At 37.9% G+C, this 22,333-nt stretch overlaps 1 protein-coding gene across 2 annotated transcripts in view; it reads left to right on the top strand.

Moving 5' to 3' along the window:
- The window catches only part of LOC132130968 (stromal interaction molecule 1-like), a 29,219-nt gene extending 7,391 nt beyond the window's left edge, over positions 1–21,828 (top strand). Inside the window, exons 3-14 of one of the 2 annotated variants that reach the window (XM_059542865.1) lie at positions 5,497–5,627; positions 8,397–8,511; positions 8,767–8,878; positions 8,988–9,100; positions 11,639–11,816; positions 14,729–14,906; positions 17,399–17,566; positions 17,689–17,789; positions 18,150–18,385; positions 18,598–18,684; positions 20,393–20,456; positions 20,748–21,828. In XM_059542865.1, coding sequence (XP_059398848.1) covers positions 5,497–5,627; positions 8,397–8,511; positions 8,767–8,878; positions 8,988–9,100; positions 11,639–11,816; positions 14,729–14,906; positions 17,399–17,566; positions 17,689–17,789; positions 18,150–18,385; positions 18,598–18,684; positions 20,393–20,456; positions 20,748–21,090 — 1,826 coding nt within the window. In that variant the 3' untranslated portion in view covers positions 21,091–21,828. The remainder of the gene's footprint in view (positions 1–5,496; positions 5,628–8,396; positions 8,512–8,766; positions 8,879–8,987; positions 9,101–11,638; positions 11,817–14,728; positions 14,907–17,398; positions 17,567–17,688; positions 17,790–18,149; positions 18,386–18,597; positions 18,685–20,392; positions 20,457–20,747) is intronic. The other variant, XM_059542866.1, reaches the window with a different exon arrangement.
- The last annotated feature ends 505 nt before the right edge of the window (positions 21,829–22,333 follow it).

The raw sequence follows: 22,333 nt of genomic DNA, 5'->3' as shown, positions 1-22,333 counted from the left end.
AGGAGCAGAAGACTGGGCAGATCTGGAGAGACTAAAATATAAAGCACAAAAAGCTTAGCAATGGCATCGGGCCATGTCGGGACAGGATGTCTAAATCAGGACCGTCTAGAGGGCCGGCTGAGAGATGGATGCCTGGAGAGCAGGCTGAGAATAGAACAGGAGATTCTGTTGGCTGCTGTGGCCGGGACACAGAAAACAGGTGAACTGGAGATTCAATGGCTGAGATTCTCACAATGGCTGAGACATTAGAGAAGATTCCATCCTTCTTGGGTCATCGACTGATAGACCAAAGACTCAGGAACAACCTCTATGGTCGTATCAGGACAAACAGACAATATGGGAGTTAACACCTCTACTTTGCTACGAGTGGTAGAGCTTGGGGACAAGAAGGGACTAGAAGTAGACAGACCTGGAATGACTGAATTGGGTTTTCTGGCCCTTCAAACAGACATGAAAGGAAGATCCCTCAATTTAGAAATCATATTCACAGGGGCTGCTTCCTTGGTTCTTGGTTCCTGTTTTCTTGCTTCCATAGCAACCGTATATGGGAAGCCACATAACCACAGCACAATATCTAAATACTGTTCAAGTGTGATGCCCACCGGTATCAATGTAGAGAGACTATTATCTAGTCCACTACGAAACAAATTCATCAAGACTTCACCAAACTGAAGTTCCTCAACTTATCCTTCTATACGTTGGCCATTTTGGTAAATGGAATACAGAATATCTTCTGTGGTGACTGCTGCCACTGATATAATGGTTGCTGGTCTGGTATTTTATTACCTTTGAGTACAGAAGACTCAAAGGTAACATCAACAACAAAGTCTTTATTCACTGCTATTTTAGAGAAGCGGCATGATACATAGTTGAGTATACAATTGAATGAAGATAGATAGCACTTAGCTTGAGCCTAATTAGGTTTTTGTTTGTTGCAGATGCTGGCAAATGGCTTAGAGAAGACTAGAACTGAATACTGACTGAAAACCACTGAGTATCCAAGGAAGTAGCCAGGCAAGGCATCGTACTTGGAGAGACTAGACCAGACCAGAAAGAAGTGGAGAGTAAAGCCCTGTTCAGACTACACGATTTTAGCCTGATTTTGCAGCGATCTGCTTGATGTAGTGTGTCATGGGGATTCATATACGACAATGAGCGTCTGGACGCACAATTCAGTCGTTTCATCTTGTGTAGTGTGTAATAGTGCACAATGCCTCTGAGATGCTTTACGACGTCAATATAGAAAGTCTAGCATGTTTAATTTTTTTTCAGCGTACATGACAAGTTTCATCATATCTGTGACACTGGCCAATAGAAGCACAGAAGCACTTTTGTACAAGCTTTTAAACATGCCGAAACGAAAGGGAGACAATGGTATCGGTCCTGCTAGGTGTAATTTTACAATGGAGAAAATGTTTGTGTAGCTACGGCAACAATACTCCTGCATTTATGATGAAGGACTACTGCGACACAGTGAAAAAAAGTAAAATAAAAACTCTTTTACCTCAGTTCTCTTTGACAGTCCTTACCATCCTCTTCATGCCATGCAGATTTGTGTCCATTTCTGATGACAGGGCAAAACCAGCTGTTTGCTATTGTTTTTTTATGCTCAAAGCACTTTGTGTCTTTTCCCGTGCTATTGATGACAGCACGCACATTGTTAATGACAGCATGCAATGAATGCTTGGGTACTAGCAACGTATAGTCTGAAATTTTTCTTGTTAATGACACAAAAAGATTTTGTGTCAAAATCACATAATCTGACAGTGACTGTTGTAACCAACAAAACATTTTGTAGTCTGAACGGGGCTTAACTGTTCTTATAAAGGGCTTGATGAGATTTTCTGTGGCAGGTGTGGTGATGGCTAACTGAGTGCAGGTGTTGACCATAAGGGATGCTGGGCAATGTAGTTCCCAGTGGACTGGGCTGGTGGCTGAAGATAGTGAATGGACTGGTGATTGGAGATTGTGACAGTAATGTAGATTACCACAAAAAACCTCTTTTCTGAAATTGAGGTGTTTTAAAGGGGTCATATGATGCAGTTTCAATTTTTATTTTCTCTTTGGAGTGTTACAAGCTCTTGGTGCATAATGAAGATCTGTAGAGTTGCAAAGACTAAAGTCTCAAATCCAAAGATATATTCTTTATCAAAGTTAAGACTCTGCCAAGCCCCCCTAAATGTCTCATTTAAACACACCCCCACATGTCTACATCACTATGTGGAAATATTTGCATAATGCCACCCAAATGTTCATACAAAAAAAGAAGGTGTGGTTTCAGTAAGCAAAGTAAGTGTTGAAGCAGCCATGTCAAGGAGATGCTGTGAGTATCTAGGCGAAAGCAAAAGCATTTGGTTGGCTTTCCAAAAGTAGATGCATTTAGGAATCTTTAAGATTACTTACAGCAACGCATTTTATGGGCGACAGTTTCATGAACCTAGGAGAGGAGGTCATTTTGACTTTGCTACAACAATCTGGCACTTCTGAATCAGTCAGTATGAGTCAGAATTAATTTCTGTGGTAATCAACATCTTAATCATTAGCTTGATCTTAATTGAATTGATCCTAACTCTAACTTTTATTGAACCCAGATTATTATTTTCTTAATAGAAAAGGTTAACCACAATATTTTCAACATTACTATTGTACAGTTAGTAGTATTTGTTCTAATGCTATCTCTAAGCATTCATATCTCATGTAAATTGTGTAAATTACCCATCTGATCTTGGCCTAGGTGACTTCATGCAGCAATATTAGGGTCTTTTTACAACAGCTCTGTAAATTCTTAAGGCTCCGCAAACTCTGACAGTCCATTCAGATCTTTTTAAAGGTCCCTGCCATCCAGTGAAGCAGACCAAACATCCCTCCATTTTTCTTCCCCTCGTCTGATCCTAAGCCTCTCCGTTTCCCTCATTCTCATACCAATAATGCTCTATCCATAGGTACAGGAAAAGAAATGTTGGAAAAAGACACTCATTGCCTCTGTGGGTTTTTTATTACACGCTAACAGCAGCTTGCTTCATTGTGTCCTGTCTGTTTAAGGGACAGTTAACCCAAAAATTAAATTCTGTCATAATTTACTTACCTCATGTCATTCCAAATCCAAATGAATTTCAATATTAGAACAAATTAGAACAAAAATGTACTTAAAACGTTCAGTCTTTGTTATCCTTGTGGCTTCATGAATTACTAGAGCTAAAACTAAAAAGATCCCAACTAACCTTTAGTAAAAACTCTTTTGACCTTACTGGCTTTCTGTATCCCAACGCACATTGTACACACATGTTTAATGTCAATGAACGAGTTGTTGCGTTTGTTTAGAAGTTAGTAGGCTGTTACAGTGTTTGCCTCTGAGACAAAAATAGTTTCTGGATTTGTTGGAGTTTGTACATTTCATGACAGCATGGTTTAAAAGTAAAGTTTTGCTAAATCTGCAAGTAGCCAGGTTTGTGTCTTAAAGTTGGCGCAGATTAAGCTACAAAAAATACTTTGCAGATGCACCTTTTGTGTTCCACAGAAGAGTTTGGTGAAGACAGAAATGATACCCGGCTATATGTCAAATGATATTTTAAGTGAATCGGGTGGAGGGAATGCATTCAGGGAATTCAAGGATGTGAGGAAATTCCTGAGACCCTCTTTTTTGTTTTTCTTATGCATGTCAAATGCCTCTTTCTCAGTTAAAATCAATGGCAAGATCTGTCTGTCTTCCTTCTTAAATTGGTCAAATTTGTATGTCATTAACTTTATTTGTACCCAGTTGAGTTGCTAGTGTGACTGCTCGATCCGTGTCTGGTTAGCTCAGTTTAGTAAGCAACCTAAACTGGATGTGGTGTCAACATTTGCAAACAGTTCTCTCAGATCATTATGTTTCTTAATAATGCAGAACCCAAGTGAGAGCTAATAATGTGTTTGTGTGATGACGAGTGTTTTTTGAAGAGTTGCAGTTGTGACATGTTTGTTTAGTGGTTTTACACAAACACAATCTTTCACCTTCTGAGTAATGGGGACAAAAATAGCCTTGCAGATCTGAAAAGTTTCGTGACCTAAAAGTTTCTTTTATCAAAACGGATCAGCCTGAAAGAACACTTTCCGCTCATGGACAATTCACTGAATTGATGCATCCCTGAATCATCAATGAACTTACTATAGCTGGAAAAAAATACTCTTTGTTATTGTCCTCTTGCATTATTGACAAGCTATTTTCCTGTTTGACACTGTAACGGTGACTTGACTTGACTAGTAACATAAGCATTTTTAATTAACTCCACCATTGAAAAATGTCAGCTGATCCCAATATGTTAATACCTGGTCCATAATAAAAAAATTTAATTCTGTGAGGCAAAGGTTAACTCCAGGACATCCACTCCGCCATGTTACAGCAATATCCACAATACCTCAGCAGCTGTGCTGTGTCTCTATCTATAAATATTTTAAATGTCACTCTGTGGCTTTATGTGGATATGTTAGCAACTGTATGAGCTTCACCCTCAAATTGAACTCTCCTGTTACAATGGGCTCAAGCATTGGACCCTTCCAAACGCACCACTGTTGGTTCAGTTTTTAGATGTCACATCATGACTAAGCGATAAGTTCATCATCTTTGCTTAGTTCCCAAACTCGAACCAGATAGCACACGTACATCTGCAAGTTGTCTATTAAAGACTGGAAAGCATTTGCTTTGTATAGCATCTGATAGACATCTATAAGATGTCAGTTTTACATACATTCTAAATCATAAACATCTTAAAGATATCTTCTAAATATCAATTTGATGTCTGATAGGAAATGTCCTATAGACATATTGCAGATGAGTAAACACTCAAATAGACTTCACCGTGATGTACTTGCGCTATCAGGGTATAGACGAGTATGGTTGGCATTTTTTCTGGTGAATTGAAAATGAAGAGTTTTTAATGAATTTGAATTCGATCTAAACATCTCCCATGGATGATGCATGAATTCCACTGAGAGACTAAATGAAAAGTGATTTTCATCTTAAGGTCATTTGTGTCTGAATAGGCATTTTGTGCTCTCGAAAAAGGCTTTTAACATGGCTTTTTGTGTGTGTGGAGTTATAATAGAAACAGTAAGACAATTTTTTTTAGTAATTGTATGTGCATAACAAGCAAGTTTTCCCTGAACGCATTGCAGTGGGCTGGTGCATATTAGCGGTGTTGCAAAACACATTGAACTGTCTGCAGTCAATTTCAGTAGCATTTGTTGTTAACATTTTGTTAAGCTTACAGTCTGATACTTTTAGACTTTTGCAAAAAACCTATGGGAAAAATTAAATACCAAGGCTGAAAAAGGAATGTAAACATGAACATACACATATGTTGTTCAAAATTATACAGTAATTATACTGAAAGTTTGAAAAGCTTACACTTGAAAGCTTGCTTCAAATGATACTTACTATGTTTTGTAACATAACAATTGTATAGTTTAAATGGACTTGCTTTCTCATATGTCATATATTGTCTTATTCTCTCTCTTCAGAACTGTGTGGTATCGATGAGCTTCTTTGTCATGATGAAAATGCTCAGCTAAGTTTTGAGGCCATCCGCAGCATTCACAAAGACATGGATGATGATGCAGACGGCAGCGTGGATGTGACGGAGACGGATGGGGTGAGGGCTGCAGTCTTTGGGTGTGATTTTTGTGGTTTGCTGTGTTGAGAGGTTGACATTGGAGCACAGTGGATGGTGCTCAATGTACAAACAAGTTCTTGCTTGAAAAGACACAATGGCTTTTAGCTTGCTTACTAGAGACAGGTCTCTGTGAAGCTATTGTAACTCCTAGTGACAGTACACAGCGAAGTAAAACATACACTGGCTTGCAGACAGTGTAAAGCTGTACTGGTATTGAGTCTAAATGTGTAGCAAAGCTTTTTCAGAGATGAGGAACGCAAGTTACACGTGTTGTTATACGGTCTTTTCATCTGTCATATCTTTTAACTGTGAATTTTTCTCATGATAAACTACATTGTTCAGTGAGGTGCAGATATATAAATGTAAAATGTGTCTTTGTATTATAAAATTGTCCTTTTAATCATAATTGTTTTTAACAAATTAATATAAAAATAGTAGCTTAATACTAAAAAGCACTACTTTTTCCTCTTTTTCATCTTCAAATATTTCTTGAGCCGCAAAATCAGCATTTTAAAATGATTTTTGATGGATCACATGACACTGAAGAGTAATGGCTGCTGAAAATTCAACTTCTGATATAATAAATGCAGACTTTTTTCTAAGATGTCTTTTCAAATATCAAGACTTCTTTCTTTTGAATAGTAATGTGTTTGTGTGTAGCATTTGTAACTGCCAGTGATTATGTATTTTTTTTTTTTTACTTAACTCACAGTAGGTATAGTCACAGTAGTTTGTGATATGTGGGTGGATTTTTATGTTGAAAACAAATGATCTTTGAAACATGTGACTCGAATTCAAAATGCATTTCTGGATTGGCTTGTCACCATCAGTTTGAAAGGGGAAATTACACATTTGCGTGCAATCAAAAGGCTATAAAAAGCACTCTGTATTCTCTTTGAAGCACCCAAAGCAATTCCTTTTTAATGAGAAGGCCACATCTGAGCTCTCGGTGTAAACAGTATTACTGCTGACCGACAGCAGCCTGCCCATGCCATAGACAGTCCTGTGAGTGTAGCCTTTACCACAGTCAGAACTGATCTGAGGGTTTGTGACTGGACTGAACCCAGCGAAACTCTCAGCATTTACATATTGTATGCTGTCTGAGACTCTCCAGTAGATCAGCTGGTTCACAACAAACCAAGTAAAATATAACAAGATAATCAAGTGTTTGCTGTGGCTTTATGTCTCTTGCCAAATGCTGACGTATGCAAATACACAGTGCTATAAAAATAAATTCCTTCTAGAAGCACGAATAATCAAGTCTAGTCTAGCATGTGACTAGTTTATTGGAATGATCTGAGTTTTTTTCTTGGCTTAAATTTTTTATGCCTATTTATTTTTGCAAAACTTAAAGGGGCCATATGATGCGATTTCAGCTTTTTTCCTTTCTCTTTGGAGTGTTACAAGTTCTTGGTGCATAAAGAAGATCAGTAAAGTTGCAAAGACTAAAGTCTCAAATCCAAAGAGAGATTCATAAAGGTTAACAGTCAACCACACCCCCCTACAACGGCTCGTTCTAACATGCCCCAACATCTCTATGTCACTCACAATGTGGGAAGATTTGCATAACGCCGGGCAAAATGTTCAGGCAAAGAAAGAAGGTGTACCTTTTATTCTCGCTGTAGCTGCCGGGGCCATGTCGCGGAGTCGCTGTGTGTTTCCTTGTGAAAGCGAAACTACTTTGTTTAGCCTTCCAAAAGAGGACAAGACTAGAAATCAGTTGAGTTGAATTTCAACACTGTTCCAGAACAGTCCAACCCAAATATTCAGATGTGTGCTGTGCATTTTATGGAGGATGAGGACTGTTTCCTGAGCCAGTAGCCTGCAATGCGTCTGTGGCACAAAGTTTCTATAAAGTCGAGAGAAGGATAGAGAAGGATTGTTGTTGGTTGTTTCTCAGATCACAAATGCAGACATGGTTTTATGTTTACACAGCACGATACGCAACGTGTAAAAAGACAGTATAAGTCATTATAATAAGTAATTACGTCCCCACTTTATGCAAAAAATGCCTCGTTTGAAATGGATTTTATTGATTTTGTCTCGTCTAGTGATGTCTGGATCGCGAACGAATCTTTCTTTTTAACCGGATCTTCTTAGTGAACCGGTCAAACCAGCAAATCGAACTGAATCATTTGAAATGGTTCGTGTCTTCAGTATGCACTAATCCACAAATTACTTAAGCTATTTGGTTTATAAACGTGCCTGACACTCCCTTTGACGCAAAATAAACCAATATCCCGAATTATTCAGTTGCTCCTAACAGTACATTGATTGAACTCCCAAAAGAGAACCGATGATGGGATGCGCACGAGCAGAGCACAAGACCGATGTGAAGGGGCGTAACAATTCCATCACACGCTTGAGGCATTCGGCCAATCACAATGCACTGGATAGCTGGCCAATAAGAGCACAACTTGCTTTTTCAGAACGATAAGCTTTGTAAAATCGACCCGTTTCAGAAGGAGGGGCATAGATGAGAAACAATAATGTGCATTATATGGAAAACTATGTGTTTTTTTAACCTTAAACTGCATAAACACATAGCATTACACTAAATATACAAAATAATGTTCTTTTTAGCAACAACATATGACCCCTTTAATAAACATTTTTATATAGTTGTATTCACCATTTTTTTACCAGCTGCGTGTGACACTATCAGAACAAACCTGGGACTCATTTTCTGGTTGATGAGAACCACCACTCCAGAGAATGCTAACATCCAGTCCTTGTTTCCTCAAACAGTTTCTAAGGGAAGACATGAAGTGCCAAGACCCGAAAGGAAAACACAACAGCTTCCATAGAGTAGATCTGTTGATCACAGTGGAGGACATGTGGATGTCCTGGAAGGCCTCTGAAGGTTTGTACACATCTCATCAGGCTAATCATATCAGTGAAAAGCAATTAACCAGTTTTAGAGCCATTTCAAATTCATTCCCGATAGTCCACATTATAAACCCACATCATTTTTAGATGTATGTACAAGTGAAAGCATTATGTTTGTGGAAGCTTCCATCATTTGTTCAGTATATCTTCCATCTTCCTAATAGTCCTCTTGCAACCTAAACCACTAGCAACACTTACAATTTTATTTTTTTATTTTTTTGGTCTATAGTGTATAACTGGACAGTAGAGGAAGTTGAAGAGTGGCTCATCAGTTGTGTGGAGTTACCTCAGTATGTTGATTCCTTCAGGAAGAATGACATCAGTGGAAAAGCTCTTCCCAGGTAAGGAAAAGCTTACCGTTAGCATCATTATAGTTAGTTTTTCAGCTGTAGGACTGAAATAATTTCAGTGATCAAGGTCAGTGATTCTTGTGTCTGGGTCCATTCACAGACTTGCAGTGAAAAATGCCACTCTACTTCTGTCCGTGCTGAAGATACCAGACCGCAGTCATGCACAGAAACTACTGCTCAAAGCTCTGGACACAGTGCTTTTTGGACCTCCAAGTGAGTAGCATATATTTTTTTTGGTTATGTATTATACAGTAAATGGTATATAATCTCATGACTTGTGAGTTTAAGATATGTAAAAGATATGTTTTTTTAATTTTTATTTACAGTCCATTTAAATTAATCTATTCTGATTTATTTGCAAGAGTTGGTAAGCTTGATCCATTTCTGTGAATCCTTTGAAAACTGTCCATTTGAATCAAACAATTCTGATTCAGGGAGTGAGATTTTGTAAGACTGATTCATTTCTGTGAATCAGTTTAGACTGTCTAGACTGTCATTTTAATTCATTCATTCATTCATCTGCAAGATTTGGAAAGATCACTTCATTTCTTTGAATGTATTCATTCTGATTCATTGGCAAGAATTGGTATTTAATTCATTTCTGTCAATCATTTTAAACCATATGAATTAATTATTATTCATTGGCAAGAATTGGTATGATCAGTTCATTTCAGTGAATCAGTTCAAGCTGTCTATTTAAATTAATCAGTTCTGAATCATTGTCGAGAGTTGTTCATTTTGATTCATTTGAACGGTCTATTAATCATGTTAGAGTTGCATAATCACTTAAATAATAATAGAAGAATCACTATATTTGTTCATTTTGTTCATAACTGTTATTATATTTTGTATTTTAGTGTGACTGAAATGCTGTATAGACGATTGGCTTCCAGAAGTAGAATTATCCATTTAATAATACCCAGTTATTTGATTCTATCTTTCCGCTGAATTGTTGGAACCATTTTCTTAATTCTCCTTCCTGTTTTAGAAAAACACTAGCTTGAAAATGTTCTGTGAGGCATAACAAGTTTTCCTGGATTGATGTTTGCAAAGGGTTCTCTGGATGAAGTCCAGACTGCTGTATCCATTGCTCGTTATGTGCTAAAATCAAGGGATGATTTAGTCTGTTTTATTTTCTCGTGAGCAAATATATTCTGCGTCTGAAAATAGCCAGTCTTATTGGAATACAAGAGCATGACAGAAAAGGTATGTCCCATTAATGTCAACTGTTACAGCGTGATACCCAAGTACAGCTGGTGAAACGGAAAGTGAGGGATGAGGGGACAGATGTTATCAATAAATAAGTTAGATCGCTAGATAGATGAAAAAGGTGGAGGGAATTTATAAAATTGCTAGCTCATGTGAATGTCTTTACTTAGAACATCAGCCAGAGTCAAACCTGATGCTGGTGGTAAGAAAAATGCTATAAAAATGTAACTTTATTAGACACAACACCATCTTAATCCCAAAGTCTGTCGAGGACTGCATGATATTTGTTGCAAGAATTTTAGATGATGCACTGTTAGTATATGAAACATGATAAAGTGCAAGGCTGCTAGAGTCATATTCCTTCTGTGCTTTAGGAAAGAAGGACATAATTGATTCCTTTTATGTGTGCCACTAATGGAAAATCGGCCTAGTGTCTGTTTACAAATTTTAGCTTCAGCACTTTCACATGAAGAAATGAGGACTCTCTGCCACCCAAAATCCCTAGACCTGTGTGCAAACAAAACACTCCTTTAAATACATTCAAAAAGTTTTTATCAAACACTAGTGCCATAATTGAAAAGGAAATCCAAGACGGAAGTTTATCATTGGCCTCAGTAAACTTGACCCCAAATCAGGCCAGTTAAGATGGGTGAGCACTGAGGTTGGAGGATTCAACACCGTCTGCTCACAAATAGTTTTGGCACTGCTACATGTGCCATCACCTGCCATTTTCCTAGGCAGGATTTGAGCAGCAAAATCGAAGATGGAAATAGCACTCGCTAATCCAGTCATCCAAAATCTCCTGTTATGCAGCTGATGTCACCACCTTTGTTGTGGGGAACACACCTCTAGATTCACATACTGTTGTCGTTTCTGCATGCAAAATATATTAAGACAGATGTCTGCTGTGTATTCATACGTCCTGCATGGTTAGATCCAAACTGGGAGCTTTTCATCACTTCTGGGACTTTTTCTAAGTAGATTACTATTTGTTTCTATTACTGTTATTCTTGCCAAAAGCATGTCTGTGCATGTTCTTTATGTCACAAGTTTGTACAACAGCCACATATGCTAGGCTGGAGTTATAGAGACTGGAAGACAATCAGTCTGAGCAGACCCTGATTTGATGTATTACTCCTGGGCGCTTTTCCATATACCTTCTTCACCCTCTTGTGTTTTTGATTTTGTTAATAGAAAGGAGTCTGTCCACATTGCACATCCTGGTAAAATCATTTAAAATATATTAAACAAGAAAACTTTTTTTTAATATTTCACAGTATAACCGTTTTTATTGTATTTTTGGTCAAATATATGAGGCCTTGATGTGCATAAGGGAATTGGGTGCTTTCATTTTATGGAAAAGAGCAACATCAAGATTCTGCTGAACCTCTCCTATTGAGTTTTACACGTATAATAATAATAAAGTCAAAAGCAAAATAGAGAGTTTGGAACAGCATGATAGTGAATAAATGATAACCAAATTGTAAAGTGATTTATCAACTTCATTGTTACTTAAGTGTTGTTTTTTGTCCTTTTTGGCAGTGAGTAAAGACAGTCACTTGAAGGACTTGATGCTGGTGGTGTCTGTCGTGATCGGTGTTGGGGGCTGCTGGTTCGCCTACATCCAGAACCGGAGTTCTAAGGACCATGTTAGCAAGATGATGAAGGACCTCGAAGGGCTTCAGAGGGCTGAGCAGAGCCTACTGGACCTGCAGCAGAAGTAAGCACTCGATTTGTCCCTGATTGTATTATAAATGAACAGGAAACGGGCTACAGTAAATACCAGCTAACAGGCTGGAAAGTGAATTTGTCAGCTATATATTTCATGAAGCACAGTTGATAAAAATGTTTTCTAAATCTTATTGAGGCTACATTTCCAGATGGAGGAAGGTCTGTTTGTCTTTCACACAATCTTTCACATCTCAACTGTTTGAATAGGTTGAGAGGTGATTGTAGCCTACTGCTATGATTGGCTAACAGTTGTGTTTGTTTGACAGCCTACATCCTTCATAGATAGCTGCTGTGATTTAGTTTAAAAACGCATAAACACTCAGTACATATCAAACGATTTGTAATAAAGGACAAAGCAATTGTGACCACATAGTAAAAGCAGTTACTCACACTTGTGTGGTGCGACATTATACTGTACTGTTGAGTCCAATATAGTCACCACAGCATTGTCTTGTTGTTTCAATATTTCTGAATATCCTGTGTTAAATTGTGTCTTGTTTGCAAACAAATCCGTGGTAGAATAAAGTGAACAAAGGACCAAGTTCTTACTGAAGCGGCCTGGATCTTTATTAAAAATAAAGGTCATCCACTTTTTCCTAAAGAAAGACAATGCAAAGACTTTATCCACAACTTGGCACTGTACAGAGTCTTGTTATTTTCAAAACATCTTTATTGTTTGATTCCTGTGTAGACCTGCATTTACGCATAGCAGTGGGTGGGGCTAAACAGGCAGTGATGTAGAAGCAGGCATTGATCTTCTGTGGAGGCGGTGCTTAGCCACACCATTATGTCTTAAAGTGCCACATTCCTCAAGCGTCGTTTTGGCAGATTGGCTTCAATATAAGCTGTTTTTAGATTAACGAGAAAGTTTTGAGTTCTGAAACTTACAAAATGTTTTTATAGTACAATAACCTTTTATATGTCAAAAAATCAAGGGAATTTAGATTTCTCAGATCATGACCCCTTTAAAAACAAAAAGAGGAATTTGTCTCTGCGGTGGAAGTATCTTTGTCTGTTTAGGTCTAAAGACTCTTGCAGGGTGTTGCAAGCATCCCTCAAAAGTCCTTAAATGGCAAAAGGATGGGCAGTGCTCTGCCGAATCCAGCTCAGAGTGTTTCAGACAATCGCACTCTCATGCTGCACTCTCAGTTCAGCTGGCACCCACTGCGCTGAGGCAGAACAGAGAATGTATCTCGGTCTTATTTCAGAGGTCATAGGTCTCAGAGAAACTAATGATTCAAACATCCTTGCTTAATGGTGCATTCATTTAAACCAATGGCCTTAGAAGGAGAAGGATACAGTTTTGTGACTGTATTAGTTTATTCTAGGAAAAGCTGTAGCAGAGGAATGTTTGTTGAGTGTAATGTGATTAAGTCACAGTGTAAGTATGACTGGTGTTATAGAGCAGCACATTATGGAGCCCCACGCATGACATGCAAGAAAAAATTGTAGGCTAAATCGTGTGCACGATTTACTAATTCGTTCCCTCAGTGTACTAAAACATGCACACGGTTACTATTACGTTCCCTCGATTTACTATTTCATTCATTCGATTTATAAATTGTGCGCACAATTTACTAATTCGTTACCTCGATTTGCTAAATCATGTGCACGATTTAGCAAATCGAGTGAACGCAAAAGCAAATCGAGGGAACGCAATTGTAATTGTGTGCATGTTTTAGTACATTGAGGGAACGAATTAGTAAATCGTGCGCACAATTTATTTTTTCTTGCATGTTATGTGTGGGGCTCTTTAGCACATGGATCGGAGTGTGTGGCATTTCTGTCATATCCTTCACACAAAATCCCATTTGGAACAGAGATCAGGACACCTTGTTTCCACTTTGATTGGCACCAGGTCCGTCGTGTGTGATGCATTTCTGTGGCAAAAGGCTTTCATATTTTACATACCATATTTCATATATCCATCCATCTGTCTTTGTGTGTATGTGTTATGTATTTGACTATCTATCTGTCTGCCTGTCTGTCTGTATATCATCTGTCTATCGTTCTGTCTGTTTGTCTGTCTATCATCTATTCAATTCAATTCAAGTTTATTTGTATAGCCCTTTTTACGATACAAATCATTGAAGGCAACTTTACAGAAAATTACGTTTCTACAATATTTAGTAGGTGCTTATCAGTGGTGACTGTCAGTTTATGTGCATATGACAGAAATGTTCAGAAAAATGAATACAAGACGTAGTCAACCAGACGATGAACACTATTAACAGCAATTATTATATGATGCAATCACACTTGTAGCAATATTTGTTAGTTCTATCTATCTGTCTGTCTATCTGTCTATCAGAGTGAGTGGCCAATGACAGTTTGATTTATACCTCACTTCCTGTTTGAACTGGGACTGCGTCAGCAGGAGAGAAAGCTATCCAGTGCAATGATCAGCCCTCTCCACTTTTATGTTCCCCCACCCTCTTTTCTTTTCTAATTTCTTTGACCAAGAAAGGAGAAAAATGCATAGACTGTGTGATAATGTCACAGATATGTCAAACAAAGCTGATTTCAATCATTTCAAATTTAATTGAAGACTTCTTGTCAACCAAGTGCATTATTAAGCCACATTGATATCTAAATTTAGCCATCCATGTCCCGGAAACTCTTAACGGTTATCTCATGTATAGCTGAGAGGTGAGATTTCTCTGTGAAGACGTAAGGAAGTTTCAACACACAATAACCACACTGAACAGGCCACATCTTGTTCAGCTGTCTTTTCATGAGAAGGAAGAGGTGTGGTAGAGTCTAACAGATCCAGTTGCCTTTTCATGTCTACTCATTTCTCCAGTGTGTCACCTGCTGGTGATTGAGGGAAACTATATTAAATTGTTTATGTAATAAATCCATTGTGGCTTAGTTTGAGATTGATGTTGTGCTTACATTTAGGCTGCAGATTGCACAGGAAGAGCATCACACGGTGGAGGAGGAGAAGGTCAACCTGGAGAGGGAGATGCGAAGCGAGATTGATGCAGCCAAGCAGGAGGCACAAAGACTACGACAACTACGGGAGGGAACTGAGAACGAGTTGAGCAGACAGAAATATGCAGAGCAGGAGCTGGATCAGGTATCAAAAGGCCTTATTAACAGGAGGTTCCTTTTATCAAATTGAAACTTTGCCAGAGGCAACTTTACCACATTTATTTCAAATATGCAAATTAGGCATTGCCTCATTAAATGTGCACAGTTTTGCACAAAAATGTTTTGTATAGTCTGTAGACTTTTTCTGGTAATTGTTAAAACTCTTGCCAAAATGTTGTTTAAAGATTTAGTTAAACCTGTAAAACATCCCCTTAAATTTATTTTGTTTGAACATTTTTAGGAGAACACTTTTTTCTTTTTTCTGTCAATCTTTCAAACGCTTGAACTGAAACTCAGCGAAAACATGCCTCACAGACATGATAAATATATCTATAGAAAGCTTTAAATTAGAACTTAACAAAATAAAACAAATCGAAAACGAAAACTATTTTATTATAATCATAATCAGTATAGATGCAATTCTTAAAGGCGTGTCTTTGAGGAGATAGCGAGCACTGCACATGGCCAATTGGCTCGTTGTTTGTCGTGGTAATCAAATCAAAATTCAAAATTCAAAATGCAGCTTTGGGAACTTTTAATAACTCCCCAAGCTCCAACTTCTCCCTGATTCTCTGCATGGTCAACTGTCACCTGTATGCTAATGCGTGTGTATATGTGTTGCGTATTGCATAGGCGGTGTATAATATTTATAATAGACTATAATCATTATAAAAATACTTAATACAGTAGCCTATGTGTGCTCTGCGTGTATATGGGCACAATAAAAGGACAGAAGCTAAATGAGCCCAAGCCCGATCTGTAAAAAAAAGAAATGGCCCAAGCCCGACCCAAATGGACTCTTACAGACCTCTACAATGTGGTTGTCATGTTTATGTTCTGTTCTGTACCATTTTGTTTTAGTTTTCTCTTTATCTCTGTTCCCCTGCATTAGTTCCCTTAGTTGTTAATTGGCTCCACGCCTGTTCTGTTTTAATTTTGATTACATTCACCATATATTAAAACTCAGTTATTCTCTCAGTTCCACAGTTCATTGTCTGCTATTGTTTTGATTACGGATGTTCTTGTTTTCTCCCTGTTGGTTTATTAAAAAAAATCTTACTTAGATTCTACTCCTTCGTTGTCCAGTCATTATGCTTGACAGCCTGTAACAGAGGTAGTTATGTCATCATCTAATTCATGAAGTTAGCAAAAAGGCAATTAAAGCTGCCTTAAAACTGCATGTGCATGTAAGTATTTGTTATATAGGAATCAAATTTAAGAACATGACTCTGAAATGCAGTGGTTTTCAAAACTGTTTCCCTCATCTAACAAACCTGATTCAACTTGTCAGGTCATTAGTAAAGACGTTAAGACCTGAAGTGGGTCAGAAAAGGTAAAGAGTTGTAAGAAAAATGTTCAGCAGCAGCAGCAGCTCTTAAAGTAATAGCAGCCAAATAACATAATAACCCAGCTGCTGTGATGGCTGATAAACAAAGAGAAAAAGAGGAAATCTAAAACTTTTGTAGCTTAAAGGGTTCACCTGTATTAAATTTAGAATTTAGTTTTTGATAACTTTATTCCATTTATGTTTATTTCCTACTTGCTTAAGGGCACAGTTAAATATGACATTTATTATAAAGAGTTTGTGTATGACTTAAATTAGAAGTTATTTTAATTCTAATAAATGCTCTCAATTATACTGTAATGTTAAATGGTTAGTCAATGGTTGAATATTAGGAAAGAAATCAATATTTAATAGAGACACCAGTAGTATTGGCATCAGTTATACTCACTCAGTCATAAAAATTATGCCACTAAACAAATATTAAAAAATATACTATCTTTTATTTCGATATTCATTTGAAGATTGCCTGTGAAATTATTGCAATATAAAATTATATTTAAACATTTTAATGTTAGGTGGGATTATTCACAATTAATTTCAGAAAAAAAGTGTGATTCGTTTTTTTTTTTAATCAATTGACAGCACTATTATGAAATTCAACTTAACTTTAGTTTACCCATACTCAAAATTCGTGCTGTGCATTTAACCCATCCAAAGTACACACACTGTGAACACACATCCAGAGCAGTCATTTATGCTGCGGCGCCCAGGGATTCAGTGCCTTGCTCAAGGGCACCTCACTCGTGGTATTGAAGGTGGAAAGAGCACTATACTGTACATTCACTCCCCCCACCTACAATTCCTGCCAGACCGAGACTCAAACTCACAACCTTTGGATTACGAGTCCAAATCTCTAACCATTAGGCCATGACTATGACTACTTGTGTTGGGAAGAGGGTGCTATTTTCCTTTTTTTCTATCATAATTCCCAATCCTAGTAAAATAATAGCATGTTTATGCTGAAACAGATGCTTCTTTTCACCATTGACTTACCAGCAACATGTTCCGAATCATAGATTCATGTGTCCCATCACCATGGGAACCGCTGAAGTGTCACAGAAGAGGTTTTACACAATTCCCTCCTCAAAACATTGAACTGCAGCCAATATTAAAGCGCTTGTGTGTTTGTTTAGGTGCGAATGGCTCTGAAGAGGGCTGAGAGGGAGCTGGAGATGAGGAGCGGATGGTCTCCTTCAGGAGCTCTGCAGAAATGGCTGCAGCTCACACATGAGGTGGAAGTGCAGTACTACAACATTAAGAAACAGCAAGCGGAAAGACAACTCTTAGTGGCTAAAGAAGGGGTGAGATGGTCAAATACTCATAGATTACAAGCTTTAACTGAATATTAAACCAAGTTTGCCTTTTCCACGAGTTGAACATCTAAGTATTGCTGTTAACTATGAAGTTGTGTCCACCATAACAGGCAGAAAAAATCAATAAGAAGAGAGGAACAATCTTTGGGACGTTCCAGGTGGCCCACAGCTCTTCACTGGACGATGTTGATCACAAAATCCTCTCAGCCAAGTGAGTCGCTCATACCATTTTTGGATATAATGTACCAGCTGAAAAAAAGCTATGTTTTAACCCTCACAATTAAAAATATAGGTTCCAGAGGGAGGGTTTTTGTGGCAGTGCTATTAAAGAACCATTTTTGGCTCCCAAAGAACCTTTCTGTGAGAAGTCCTTAAAAGAGCCATTTTTTTTCTTAATGTGAAGAACTTTCTATTCTATTATTCTGAAGAACCTTTTCCCTAATTCACTATAAAGAACCTTTTGTAGAATGGAAAGTTTCCTTGGATGTTCTTCATGGAATAATAGATAAACACTTAAGAGTGTAGAGCAACGAAACCAAACCTCACCTCTCTTTCTCTCTAACTTCTGCAGACAGGCTCTGGGAGAAGTGACCGCTGCTCTGAGAGAAAAGCTTCATCGATGGCAACAAATTGAGATTCTGACTGGGTTCAATATTGTTAATAACCCTGGCATGTCGTCTCTGGCCTCTGCCCTCAACCTGGACCCTGCTTTCCTGGGCATACGCTCCTCTGTACCCCAACACCTGCTGCTATCTGATGACGTAGACGATATGGACGAGGACATACTTTCCACAGGAACCCTACAATGTGAGTTTATCATGCACACAAAAGTGGTAAAATGAGTTAAACATACTTTCATGTTCTGATCATATTCATCTGTGTCACAATATGAAGCTTCTCAGTCTATAACCACATTCAAATGATCAATTGACCAGTTTTCTAACCCTAATACATGACAGTTAGGCTTTCCATTGAGCATTGCTTTTCCATGGTGTGATATCATTGGCTAATGTCCGCAGATGCCGCCTGGCAGATGGATCAGCGAGTGAGCGACCTTTGGCCCATGGCTTCCGATAGCCAGTCCCTGTGGAAACAAATCCCTTCTGGTTGGCAGCACCCCCTTTATTTTCTCAGCTAATGCTAACACAAAGCAAACCTTTCTGTGCCATTCCCACTGCCCATTTAAGACATTCTAGATGGATATTGTGTACCCAGCTCTTAAAAACACATCTTTAAACCCTAGATCAGAAATCAGAGCTGCTTTTTATCTTTATTTTCATCTCAGTGTGGATAAACATTTTCTCTTAACAGAGAATGTTAAAATGTTGACCAAAATTGACCAGGTCTATTGCGATCATTATCGTAGATGTTATGAATTAAAAGCCTCTATGATGATAATAACTTAACATCCTAATATAGCAAGTTTTAAAACATGGTCACATTTAACGTTGTTTGAAGTTTTGCGGGCGAAATACATTCATTACAACAGGAATTTCAGCTGGCAGATTTTCTGGTCGTGAGAATTTACCACACTGACTGACAGAAAGCTGCTTTATCTGAAAGAGACTTCTGTGTGAGGTGTGTTTCATACATCTCTACTCTATCTACCATAGACAGAAGACCTTTTTGTCTGAAAATTTCTGCCAAAATGTCACTAGTGTGACCACACTTTATATTGAAGTTGTGCTGCAAAACAATGCTCTGTAGCTTGCACAGAAGCTAGCTAACCCAAAGTTTTATTTTTTAATATATCTTTGTGATTTTCACACTGAAATAATTAACCCTGGGTTTTTTTTTTAAGTTTCTTGTTCTGTTGCTGGGTTTGTTGTTGTATTGTAATGTTTTACAATATTGGCCTTTAAAAGTGGCCTTAATCTAGGGTTAAAAAGACGTTAATTCAGTGTTAAGCACAGTGTGGAAAGCCTGTATTTAAACTTACTACACGGCTCTCTGGAATATTTTAAATTTTGAATACTCTAAATTCCATTACATCACAACAATGTTCAGAAATTCATGCGAGTGCCCAAGTGTTGTGAATTAGGGAGGAACTTTTAACAAAAAGTTCTCATTTGCATGTAAACATGCATAATCCACACAATTCTTGGTCAATCAGCTGTGCTGATTTCACATTTTTTCAGATTTCTCCATGGTCTTCTGTCATAAAATAATTTCACTCAAAACAATATTTCAAGTCCATTTGTTCATTAGCCATGTAATAAGTGCCTTAATGTCCAGTCAGCCCGTCATTATCTGTTTTAAATGTTTCATACAGCTAACCAAGGGTTGCATCACTGCATTATTTTCGCATAGGCTTAAAACTGCATATTTGTCATCGTATTGTTTTTGTGGACACTGATCCTCTTCACACTCAGTTCTGTTTTCCCTCATTAACCACAGTTCATTTGCTTTTATCACCATAACACTCCTCCAAGCTGCAACTTCCAAAATGTGTTTCAGCCATGTATATGTACTGTGGTAGATTTTTTGCAACAAAGGCAGGCCTGAAACTACCTACATGTAATAAAAAATATCACATAATTCTTTTTTTAACTATAAATTAAATTATGATTGTCTACTGACAATGTTTCTGTTGTTTAGTTTAATCTCTATTGTATAATTTTAACTAAGCAAAATCAAAATGTATCACAAAACCCTGTTTAGTATGACCTACAACATTATAATTAATGGGACAGAAACTTAATAAGAATATTTGATTAGACTATCTGTTCCATGTGCATACAGATCTCACAGAGACTGAATGATTTGAATGTCCACTCACTAATACAGATAAACATCTGTTTGTGTGCTTTTCAGCTCCTAGCCTAATGTCCCTGCGTCCATCACACGGCGACCCCATGCTGGACCTGAACTCACAGAGGTTGGTAGAAGACAGTTTTTTGCGGCCCCATTCCATCCAGGGTTAAATTCATTAAAACTAAAACCATTTTTGGTTCTTGAAAATTGTTTCAGGAGCGGCTAGTCACCATAATATTACACTACAAACAGCATTCCCAATGTTTCACTTGGGAAAAACATTGTTTTATGGAAGTAAATGAGATGTGGCTGCCCTTTCATGTTGACTTGAAGTTCAAAAATTGAAACTAACAGACTAAGGGAAAGCAAATGTATAGATTCTGATATCCTCTTCTCTCATTATCCTGTAATCAAGTGATCTGAACCGGTCCGAATCGGATTCCTCCCTCTCGGTGTCTCAGTACGGAGACGCCCAGCGCCTCAACTCGGCTCCACTCTACAGTAAGCTGTCCAGATCCAACGATGGTTCCTCCACCGACAGCCCTCTGCTGCAGAAAAAGACCTTTGGCATGGAGAAGTGTGTCAGTCTCGGAGAAATCCACTCTCAGCCGTCTAGCCTCTACTCAGTCTCTCAGATCCCAGGGAGGAAGATCCTGGTGGACGAGGACATCGGCTCCACAGGAGACGTCACTGAAGGCACCAGCACGGGCCGCAAGAAGCACACCTTAACCAAACTCTTCAAGAGGCCGAAGAAATAACAGCAGTATAAGGAAATGTCAAACATAAAGGAACTAAGACTAGCACAATTGTACTTTTTAAAACCTTTAAGAGGTTTAGTAAGAACATGTAATTTATGTGGAAATTGTGTCGACCAACGGGAACAGAAACCGTTATTTGTTGGGAACAGGTATGACATCACTGTACATTATTATTACTACATTTTTGGTGTGAGCGTTTCTCTTGTTTTTATTTGTAGTTCGCGTGAGCCGGAGCTTTCACTCTCAAAGTAAACACATGCAAAGGTTTTGAGAACATACAAATGATTTCACCTGCTCTATGCTTTTGGTTTACATAGGATTTGCTTGGACTTCTTTCGTTTTCACATGCAGCCCATCATCGTGTTGTGCGTCCACATCCCCCTTGCTGAAAGCACACCACCGTATGACCCAGTTCTTGTATGCAGCAACTGTGGGTGTGTATTGACTGACGGATGTGAGGCTGAATATATCTTGTAACTTGCTTTTGATTTCTCCTGTTATTTTAAAATGTTTTAAACATAAGATATAAAAAGGGAGGGTATTTGTGTTGTGCAAAAGTTGCGCGCTGACATAAACTGGGGAGTTTCTTTTCTTGACAATTGACATTTTAATATAAATGTTGTCACCATTACTGTAATTTCAGTTTCCACTAAAATAAAAAGCAACACAACTGTTTTCAACATTGATAATAGGTAAAAATGTTTCTTGAGCATATTAAAATGATTTCTAAAAAAAAAATCGTGTGCAGTGCTATCACAGGAATAAATAAATGTAATTTTATTTTACTGACCCCAGACTTTTGAAGGATAGTGTATTTTACAAATAAATCAGTTAATTATATATTTTTTCTTAAATTAACAGAAATTATATTCCATAAACCACAAGCAGAATTTAGATTTAATTTGATATTTTCTTGAGCAAAAAAAATATATACATGTTAGTTCTCAGGGCTAAGCAAAGGTTAACTTCCTCAGCATTGCGTTTCCTTGAAAAACCTCTTTGCGTCATGGAGCTGTTGAAAATCTGTACAGGAAGTAGCTATTCCATCACTGTTCACAGAAATCTACTGTGAAACATACATCAACGCTGTAGACAGAGTCAGACCCAGATACCATAAATACCAGAGCTTTTTTTTTTTGCCAGTGCACTCTGTACACATTTCTCTGCTGTATTTAACATCTGCTGAAGGTTTGTTTGCATCAGCCACTGTGGAGCAGAACATTAAATGGCTCGGCACACTCAG

The sequence above is a fragment of the Carassius carassius genome, chromosome 47 (genome assembly GCF_963082965.1).
Source record: "Carassius carassius chromosome 47, fCarCar2.1, whole genome shotgun sequence".
NCBI lineage: Eukaryota > Metazoa > Chordata > Actinopteri > Cypriniformes > Cyprinidae > Carassius > Carassius carassius.
The sequence above is the reverse complement of the archived record's forward strand: the minus strand, read 5'-3'. Positions and strand labels throughout refer to the sequence as shown.